Source organism: Apis dorsata, unplaced genomic scaffold, assembly GCF_000469605.1.
Source record: "Apis dorsata unplaced genomic scaffold, Apis dorsata 1.3 scaffold_397, whole genome shotgun sequence".
Classification (NCBI taxonomy): domain Eukaryota; kingdom Metazoa; phylum Arthropoda; class Insecta; order Hymenoptera; family Apidae; genus Apis; species Apis dorsata.
In genome coordinates, this window is record NW_006263656.1 from 1,182,382 (window position 1) to 1,193,530 (window position 11,149).

The window sequence follows — 11,149 nt, forward strand, 5'->3', positions numbered from 1 at the left end:
AAATTTTCGTTATAATTTTTATTAACAACCTATCAAAAAATATTAATACTATTCATGAAGCGCTATAGTCAAACTAATTAGCGTTAAGTAAGAATATGAATAAATTCAACATATGTCATAGAAAATTTCTTGAATATAACAAATATTTTTTTATCGAAAAAAAATTATAAAAAAAAAATTACATTATATTTAGAAACAATGAATAAATTAAATAATTATTATAGGACGAATAAATCGAAATGAATATCAAATACAAAATATTAATACAAAAAAAAAGAATATAAAATTTTTCTAACAAATGAATGATAAATAATAGAACAGAGAAAAATGGAGAAAGAGAAATTGATAAAAGACGCAGAAGAAAGAATTGATAAAAGAGAGAAAAAAGTGATAAAGAAGAGAAGAAGAACAAAAAAGATGGAGAAAAACGATAAAAGAGAATGATGACTATAAATACATGATGACTATAAAAAAGAGAGAAAAAAATGACAAAGAAAATGAGAATGAAGAGAATGATAAAAGAGAAAAAGAATAATAAAAAAGGAAATTCTATATAAATGATTTATGTTCTATACGAATTAATACAATTAATTAATTTATTTATTATTTTTGAATAAAAGATAATTCGATATAATTTTTTTGATAAAAAAATATTTGTTATATTCAACAGATTTTTTCATATATATTATTTGGACTTGTTCGTATCGCGGTACATACTTAAAACTATTGTTGTTTATTTAATTAGTTTACGGTGGTTTATGATTAATATTTTTTGTTAATAATTCATTAACAAGGTTGTAACAAAAGTTTTTGCAAAGAAAAATATTGCTATCCTATAGTTATATTTATTTAAAATAGATTTAAGATATAACATAAATATTTTTTACAATTAAATTAATTTAAAGTATTAATATTATTATTTATTATTATTTATATATTTATTTATTATAATTCATCTAAAATGATTTTACAAAATTATACAGTAAATAAAATTTTTTAAAAATTTATTTTATAACTTATTAGAAGTAACTATATTATGTTGTTATATAACTATGTTATATGTAACAGTATTTATTCTTTTTTTAGTATGTTTTATTTTGTTCTGTATTTTAATTAATGTGTTTTATAATAAGAAGCATTATATTATTATATTCCTTTATTTTAGAAAAGCTTCGAAGTTTTACTATGAAGCATTTCAGCGCCGACGCTCAAAGCATTGATCCAAAGCGTCAGCTTGCAGTTATGGATATAGTACATATTACCAGATTCGAATTAAAGATCCACCCTCACAATCAATATATATAAACTTACAAGATATATCATATGTTGGATAAATTAATAATTGATTGTAATTATTTATTTTTTAAAAAATATTCTTCAAATACGTATTACATTTATTGTATTAATAAATATAAAATAAGAAATATTATCAATTATAATAATGCATTTAATATATTATTTATATAAATTTAATAAAATTTAATAATTTATATAAATTTGATAAAAATCTTTTTTTTTATGGTATAATTTTTTATTCTCTATTGTCTAGTATGTCTATTGTCTAGTATTGTCTAGTATTTAAAAATTCTTTTTATATATATTTTATATATTCATTCATTTTCCAATTATATTAAAAAAATTATAGAAAAAAAGATAAATAAATTAATAAATATATTTGATATATTTTAAATATATTAAATATATTTAATAATAATTTTAATATAATAATATTGATATAATATAAATAAATAAATCTAAAATTAAAATTGATATCTAAAATTCTCATTTCAATAAAAAATAAAATTCTATTTTCAATAAAAAAAGAAAAAAGAATTTAATTAAATTATGTTTTAAAATAATAAAATAAAACAAAGTAGAGATGATAAACATGCAATAATAATACTGTGGCAGAGAAAAAATAACACTAAAAAGAGATCCTAATAAGAAATGCTTACTTGTGATCGAATATTAATAACTTTATGCACCCCAAATTCTTGAAGCAAACACAATGAGATTTGACACGCAGAGAGCATGCTGGATGTTTATATGCGTTCAAAGGGAGAATTTAGTGTCAAGTGAATCGGCTAATATCTATTTAATTAATTCGGGGGAACGCACTCCCTCGGTTAACAATATGTTACCCTTCTGAGAAGATTTTGTTATGGTCTTTTGAGTGATCCTGTTAGAAACTTAATTTATGAAACAATTTATCTCCAAATAGATATAAAGAAATCATAATAATTTAACTTGCAAAATATTTTATTTGTAATAACTTTAGAAATGATCATAAAAGAAATAATCATAAAAAAATTTATATCTTAATAAATTGATTTATATTTTAATTTATACTTTATAAAAAATTAATTTATTTGTTATAATAAAACTTTTTTGAAATATATTTTATGAAATATATTATTGAAATATTTTTGTACAATTTGAAAAGAAGTTATGTATTTATATATTATGTATTATATCCTTTAATAGATTATTTTTTAGTAAATCAATTTTCAATACTTAATGCTTATTTAAAATATATATAAAATTTATATTTAATATGTTAACAAAACTAGATGATACATTTCATTTAGCACACGTTTAAAGGTATATAAAAAGTAAATCTGCATAAATATAGATTATATAACAAAAAATATAAGATATATAATATTAAAAATTTTATCATAGAAATAAGAAAAACAGAATAGAAATAAGAAAGATAAACGTAGATTTTTAATTAAAAACATTTTAATAATAATAAAATAATAAATATTTTCCTATGATTTTATCATTTTTACAAATATTAATCTCTTTTTTAATAAATTATAATCATATATATTGAATATAAATAAAATCTTTTTAATCTTGTAGTTGTGATGAAAAAATGAAAAATAGAAACTAAAAAAACTCAGAAAAATGTAGATTAAAAAAAAATATAAAAGTTTTCTATCTTTAACATATCATTCATATCACGGTCGATAATCCTGATATTATTTAACCCTCAACTTTTACGAAACAAGGCAAATGATGAAGGTTACTAGAAAGCTCCACCCCTTTATAACTATCTATCCAATGATCATGTTTCACCCAAACTGATTAAGGGTGAAATGCTCCAATGGGGCGCAGAGATCACGGCGCAAGCGTTCAAGAATAGTGAATAACAGTGGTTTTAGAGGGTTGCTTTGAAAAAGGGGCGGGTTCGAAATTTACCGAAATCTCGGAGTTCAATTCATAGACGAGGATATCTTCGGAATCAGATTGAAGGTGACAGTTGTACCAGTGACATTTTATTTTCCTTCATTGTTTTTTTTTTAACTTGAAAAACGAGACGAAGTGTTCTTCCTGCGTTCGCCGCTGGACAGAATCCGGGATATGAGCTACACCGAATCGTTGTGGGAGATTAATGGAAATCAAACACCAGTGAGTATAAATAATCAAAATTGATTTAATTTTTTAACATCTATATAAACATGAAATACATATATGAAAATATGCTTAATACATTTCAATATATTCAATATATCAATATATTTTTCAATATGATATTTTTCGGAATAATATTTAATAATTAAGCAAAATCATGATATTTATATTGTATGATTGAAAAATTTGACTTTTTCTTAATATTTTTTAAATATTTGATACTATATTTGATTCTTTAAATCTTTAATTTTAATTATATAATAAACGATAATATTTAATATAATTAATAAATATAATTAATTAATGATCTTTTTTTTGTATTAATAAAAAAACAGCCTGCAAATAAATATAAACATAAGTAAATGAAATAGGTGATTACAGCGGATATGTCGCAATACGTCAGCGGCGAACTTGGAAGCTATCCGATGTGGGACAGTTCTGTTTTATACCAAGCACCACCTCCTTCACATTCTCACGTAAACGAACATGGATTATATAGACAACCTTGTGCATTATTACATCAAAGGTAATTATTTTTATATTTCATTGTTATAAATCCTTTTTTTAATTTTTATATTTTTAATTTGCACGATAATAAATTAAGAAAATGATTTTAAACTCTGGAAAATTTCAAATTTTAAAAGAACAAAAATATTTTATCAATTATGTATTAATTAAAATAATTTTAGTCGTTATACACCTAATGGTAGATCTCCGAATCTTCCATCATCTACTACAAAGAAACCAAGACGTCGTGTAGCAACTGTTTCACAAAGAAGAGCAGCCAATATTCGTGAAAGGCGAAGAATGTTTAATTTGAATGAAGCCTTTGATAAATTACGTAGAAAAGTGAGTTTATATGTATATTTCTAAAAATTCATATATTTAATTTTATATATACATATATATATATATTATGTATATATTTGATTTTTAGAAATTAATAATTTAAATTTAAATTTTATATTTTATACTAGTTTTTGTTTTCCATAATACAATATATATATATATAATAGTTATATTAAATTAATTATAAAATAAACTTTCATATTTTAATGAGAATTATTTTTTATTATTATTCATCATGTTTCTTATCATTTTTTATTATTCTTCAGGTACCAACTTTCGCTTATGAAAAACGGCTCTCGAGAATTGAAACTTTGCGTCTGGCTATTACATATATTGCATTCATGGGAGAATTACTTGGAATCGAATCGAATAGTCCAAAACCAGAATATATTCCAAGAGAATATTATTTGCCGAATTAAAACTGAAAAATAAAAATAAAATAAAATAAAAAAAATAAAATAAAAATGTTCAAATGAAAACGAAAACGAACTTTTAAAAATTAATTATTTATATGTAAATTATTTTATGATGTTAGTACTTTGATTTCTTTTAAAAATGAAAATTAATGCGTAAATACATAAAAAAAACATGATAAATGATTAATTAAAATATTAAAAAATTTAAATATAAAATTAAATATTTTAAAAAAATTGATACACAAATGAATATATTTCTTGAAAAATAAGTTAACAAAAAAAAAATTGAATACATGCATTTAAATGATATTTAACTTTTATTTCTTTTTTTCTTATATTTATAAAAAAAAGTTAATGGCCTTCAAAATCTGATTTTAACACTCATTCACATATATATATATATTTTTTTAATATTTTAATGTAAATGCAAATTTTTTATTTTATAAGAATATTTTTATTTCATTTAAAAATCGAAATCAATTTTTTATCAATTTTTTTATTTTTGAAAGATCATAATGAATTTTATGTAATAATTCGAATAATTTTAAATATTTAAATACTTAGCGATAATTATTAATAAATATTTAAACTAATAATTAAATATAATTAAATAAAATATAATTTAAATTAATAAATATATAAACTTTAGTTATTTTTTGTATAAACAAAAATATCAAGTGCAAAATATATTTTAGAATATAATATTATATGTGTTTAAAATTAAGATTAACGTATATATATATAAATATTATAATCAAATGATAAATAAATTAATGTAAGCGTAGTTAAGTATCCTGTTGAAAAAGCATTAACTAACACTTAATGTTTATGTGATTCTACAAAATAAGATAAAAATGTCTTCCATAATTTATATAAATCTGCTTATTATATATTATCATTATATCTAAATATAAAATGTACAAACACTATCATTTATGTATTACTTTCTTTAAAAAATAACTTTCTTTTAAAAATTCTTTATAAATTCATTGCTTGTCAAAATAAATTAATAAGTAGTAATTAGTAAGTAATAAATTAGTAACTAAAATAATTATTATATTATTATAAATATATGGTATTTGAAAAAGAATTTTTAAAAAGATTATTATAAGAAATATTAAAAATAATTTACTAAATAATATAAATTATTATTTATTTTTAAATAAAAAAATTCTGATTTAATCGAAGAAATTTTTGAAAAGCGATTGCTCGATATCGAATCGAGATTCGAGAATACATTTTAAATAATTCTTCTGAAGCAATATTCACATCAGTGAAAAAAATTTTCTACAATTGAACAAATGTCGCTTATGCGGTGCAAATCAATTTTCGGATTAATTACACTCTTTTGTTTAACTAGAAATATCACTGCCAGTACTTATAGAAATATGAGTAATCTTGCTGGAATTCATTCTGTGACATATGTCACAGTTCCAACACAAGATATTGCTAAAAAATTGGCTCAGTAAGAATTGACATAATCTATTGAAAAAAAATCTATTTCTATAAAATAATTATGGTTATATATATTTACAGTGGTTTGATCAAAAATAAATTAGCCGCATGCGTCAATATTATACCAGGACTTACATCAGTGTAATTATAATATATAATATTAACGCAAATTGGAATATTTTTATTTCATTTAAAAATATTATTATTTATATTTCAGATATGAATGGAAAAATGAAATAAACGAAGATAGCGAACTTTTATTGGTAAAATATAAAGAATAATATATCAAATTTGTTAATATAAATTTTGTATTTCTTATTTCAGATGATAAAAACTAGAACTGATACAATAGATGCTTTAACAAAATATGTAAAGTAAGTATATACATATATATATATATATATATATATTAAATTATTAAAATAAATTAAATTATGTAAAAATTAATTTTAAATTAATTTTAAATAGAGAGAATCATCCATATGAAGTTTGTGAAGTAATTTCATTACCTGTAAGTAATGAATTTTTAAATTATATTTAAATTACATTTACATTAATATAAATAAAAATTTGTAGATCCAAAATGGAAATGAAAAATATCTCCAATGGATAAGTGAAATTGTTCCCCCTATTAATCAAAGAAAAAAATAAAATTAGATTTTTTTAAAATGAAAAATTCTAACATAATATATTATGATAAAAATATTTATTTATTTTGTTATAAAATAACATGATTGTTTTATTAACTTTTCATTACTATGAAAAGTTATATTACGCCTTTAAGAAAAAACAATAAAATTCATTCAAATACAAATTAGAATTATTACAATTGATTTGAACACATTAATAAGCGTGTATACATGTATAAACAAATAATCAAACGTTTATAATGTAGTCAGTTGTATAAATCTTACATATGTGTAGAACTTGAAATTGTATAAGTCCAAAAATTAATATAAAAATAAGTACTATAATAATTAATTGGGTATATATATATATTTTTTATTTTTTATATGTATGTTTCTTCCTTGAAGAGAATTCATTTTTATTATTATGTAATTAGTACTATCAGTCAATTTATTAAAATAAATATATAATAATAATAAAAATGTTATCAATAGTGGACTATGGCAACAAATTTTTTATATCATTAATAGTTACCACAATGTTTTGAAGTTACCAGAATTTCAAAATATCCACCCTGTAAGTATATATTGTAGTAAATTTGTCATTATCTAATGTAATTCATCACTAAAACATAAATTGTATCTAGAAATATCATTTAATAAAGTCTAAGCATGTATGTGAATTCATATTTGAAATATAATTATTTTTTACAAGTTAATGTTATCTACCACCCTCATATCCTGGATAAAGTAATAATAGAGTCGATGATAAAAATTGATTAATTTCCATTTTATAATTTTTATCTAATAAATGACGACATGATGGACAACAATTTACACCTGATGAAAAACTACGTTTTAAACAATTAACACATATATTATGTGTACATGGAATGGTGACAGGATTATAAACAAGTTCCAAACAACATGGACATGTAAACCTGCAATTTAAAAATTATAAAAATTTTAAAATATAATATTTATTAAAATAGTATAAAAATATATAAAAATGTACCTTTCTGAAACTTTTTGCAAAAATATAGTTTTACCATCCGGTAAAGCTTTACGACATTCGTCCCATAATTTTACATTTGTTTTATCTTGATTGATATATTTTAATATTTCAGTTTCCAATTCATAAATTTCGCACTTTTGTTTTTTTTTTGGTGGTTCTTCATTTTTTGAAAAATTAGATTTTTCTTCTTCAGCAAATACATTTCGTTTCTTATTTGTTTTATTATTTTTTGCCATTGCTTCAAGATATCCATCTGGATACATTGGTTTTAAACCTAGAGCTTTTATCCGTGCTTTACCCTCATTAGTCCATGGTGCAGGTGCAGGATCATCTCTTCTTAATAAATATCTCCATACACGAAAACCACTTTTACCTGTATCAGGGTAATATTTTACTACCTTGTATATACCATCATACCTATAATAAAAATTTTTATGAAATTTATTATTATTAAAACTAAGTATTATTTTATATATATATATATATATATATATATAAACAGAAATAATTATAATTAATTATAATTATTATACCTATTGCCTTCTTTTGGTGCATATTTGCTATGCTTAGCAAGTTTAAAGTTTCTCACAACTCTTACAGGTATACCACCTCTCCAATCTTCAGCTGTAGCACCAATTGTTGCATTAAGTTTTGCATTGCAATTTACAGCTAATGCTTTATTCATTCTAGTTAATGTTTGGTCACAACTTTGTTCTGCTGTTCTTTTATTTCCTTAATAATATATAATATAATATATTAATTTGAATATATTTATTTATAATCAAATATCTTACCTGATAAATCTCTCCCTCCAGAACCAGTATAAATAAATTCATCGCCATTATCAATATCATCCTCATATCCTCCAGATAATACAATAGAATATGCACAATCTGTTTCTCTTCCATGAATTCCAGCTATATGTGGTCTATGTACTCCAACTTCAGATACCTATTTTAGATTATTAATTTTTAATAATAAATTTTATAAAAATATATAAAAATTCTTAAAATTAAAGATTTATAATTAAAAATTTGGTTACTTGTACTCTATACATCCAACACATTCCAACTTCTACTCCTGGAATAGGTCCACGATGATTAGGTGGAACTATACTACATTCTTTTGTTCTTCCTACACAAGCCATTCCTTTACCCCAATCTCTTTTACTATTACTATTTTCATTGGTTTTCTTTTTCGTTTGTTTGAGTTTATCACCTGCCTTTAAAAAATGAAGATTTATAAAATTATATATAAATGTTATAAAATAAAATTTTTTTATATAATAATTAACCTTCACAATTTCATTTTCATCATTTTTACATTCTGGACAATACCAATAATCTTCTTCAGGTATAGAAGATAATGGAGGATTTAAGCATCTTAAATGGTATGCAGAATTACATTCATCGCATAAAAGAAGATTATGTTCATCTTCTTTTCCAGCACAAACTCTGCAACCACATTCTCTGCACTTTTTACGAGGATTGTCTAAACATGCATTACAAATAGCTTGAACACGTCTTCGTTTACCATTACTAATCATATGTTGTTCATCTTCAGGAGTTCTGTCTTTGAGAAGTTTTGGTTCTTCTATGGCAAAAATCTCTCCTCTAGGATTCACTTTATGATTTTCAAGCAACTGATCCCTTTTCAAATAAATATTTTAATCATATATTTATTTTACTAAAAAAAAATTAAATATTAAAATCATTTATGAAATCATTAATGAAATTCACCTTCCAATATGCAATGTCCCAATAAGTTCCTGTACTCTTCTCTTTTTATCTATTTTTAAAACTGTGAAATCATACCATAATCCAGTCTCTTTAGGATTATCAACATTATGATTAATCATTACATTTTGCCCTATTTTTAAGCTATTAAATTGTAAAAGATGCTTTGCTCGTGGTCTTACTGAAGATTCAGGTACATTAAAAGGTGGAGCTTTTTCATCAAATTCCCATTGTAGATTATAAATGACTTTATCTTCTTTTTTAAAGATTTTTAATATTATTGCCTCAAACCAAGCTCCATAAGTTTGGTCAAGACAATCTACTGCATCTCCAACTTTATAATATAAACTTTCTGCTTCAACCAATTCTTCTTCTTTATTAGAATTATCTATAATTTCTTTTTCGTAATTAGTATTAGAATTAGATGTAGTAACACTATTACTTGAGGTAGCTTTATTTTCTATGTCATTAATTTGTACTTTCACCATTAATTGAATTACATCATTCAAATTAACATTATAATCATATAATTTGTAACCATTTTCCAATTGTTTTCCACGAAAAAATAATCGTTGTAAATCTGCTTTTATATGTAATTCTTTTTCAATTTCATGCTGTAAAATAATAATAATCTTTAATAATGTTATTTAATTAAGATTTTAATATTTCTAGTAACATTATTTTAATTAAATATTTTAACTAAATATTTTACAAAAATAAGAATAACATTTTAGATAAATAAAAGTAGTTTATATTAATTTATATATTTGTTTTAATTTTTGTATATATAACTATATATATAACTATATATAACTATAATGTATATATAACTATATATTATTAAAATATTAAGCAAAATTTTTAATAAAATAATAGAATATTTTATAAAATTATGTATGTTTTTTACCCCAAAATCTAAATATTAAAGATTAATATCAAATATATAATATAGTAAATATCAGAAATAAAATTATATAAAGTTATATGTAAAAAAATTGTTATCTTGTTTGAAAATATATTTATATATTTTTCTACTTTATATACCTTAAAATCTTCTACTTCCGTCAATTTGGAGATAGTCAATATCGCCTCCTGTTTACCATCCATTGTTCTCACTTTAACGTACATTTTGATATATTTATTTATTCAAAAGAACTCAAAAAATTTGTGATCTATATTTGACGCATCGATCTACGAATGCACAATTAAAATTATAATTTATTTCATTAACATCAACAAGAGTATAAGTAAACTGAATCAATAGTCACTGTCACTCAACAGTGATTTCACCACTTGTTGGCATTTAGTAAAATGAGAAATTTGGCGGGAATAAATTGTGGAGACATATGGCGGAAGAAAAATGGAATAAGAAAGAAACTCTATTTAGATATCACGCACATACTTTTCTTTTCATTGGTGATTTTTTTTTGAGCCTAAAAATAAAATCATAAAATCCATTTTTAAAAATTTATTATTACAATTTTTAAAAATGTCAATATATTAAAAAAATAAAGTATTATTTTTATTTATAATAATATATATATATAAAATATATATAATATATATATTTTTATATATTTTATTTTATTTAAATTTTAAAATCTTAAATAATATTGAATGATGAAAAATATATTG

The 11,149-nt window shown here is 21.3% G+C and overlaps 3 protein-coding genes across 4 annotated transcripts; 2 read left to right on the plus strand and 1 right to left on the minus strand.

The window, feature by feature from the left end:
- The first annotated feature begins 3,168 nt into the window (after positions 1-3,168).
- LOC102679383 (protein Fer3-like) lies at positions 3,169-4,726 on the plus strand. Of its 2 annotated transcripts, none has more exons than XM_006619233.2 (4): positions 3,169-3,414; positions 3,789-3,943; positions 4,107-4,266; positions 4,533-4,726. In XM_006619233.2, exons 1-4 carry the CDS (start codon positions 3,367-3,369, stop codon positions 4,683-4,685), a joined length of 516 nt encoding a protein of 171 aa, XP_006619296.1. In that variant the 5' UTR covers positions 3,169-3,366; the 3' UTR covers positions 4,686-4,726. The 2 variants fall into 2 exon arrangements, with proteins under 2 accessions (XP_006619296.1, XP_006619297.1); XM_006619234.2 differs by having other exon boundaries at positions 3,799-3,943.
- Positions 4,727-5,930: 1,204 nt separating this feature from the next.
- LOC102679259 (protein CutA homolog) lies at positions 5,931-7,114 on the plus strand. Its single transcript, XM_006619232.2, has 6 exons — positions 5,931-6,147; positions 6,219-6,278; positions 6,355-6,400; positions 6,462-6,511; positions 6,606-6,648; positions 6,714-7,114. The coding sequence occupies exons 1-6, from the start codon at positions 5,984-5,986 to the stop codon at positions 6,786-6,788; spliced, it is 438 nt and encodes a 145-aa protein (XP_006619295.1). The 5' UTR covers positions 5,931-5,983; the 3' UTR covers positions 6,789-7,114.
- On the minus strand, positions 7,115-10,883 carry LOC102679123 (E3 ubiquitin-protein ligase UHRF1-like). Its single transcript, XM_006619231.2, has 8 exons — positions 10,559-10,883; positions 9,518-10,128; positions 9,073-9,427; positions 8,821-9,000; positions 8,573-8,729; positions 8,312-8,510; positions 7,779-8,195; positions 7,115-7,704 (listed from the first exon to the last, which is right to left on the minus strand). Exons 1-8 carry the CDS (start codon positions 10,640-10,642, stop codon positions 7,485-7,487), a joined length of 2,223 nt encoding a protein of 740 aa, XP_006619294.1. The 5' UTR covers positions 10,643-10,883; the 3' UTR covers positions 7,115-7,484.
- Between the last annotated feature and the right edge of the window lie 266 nt (positions 10,884-11,149).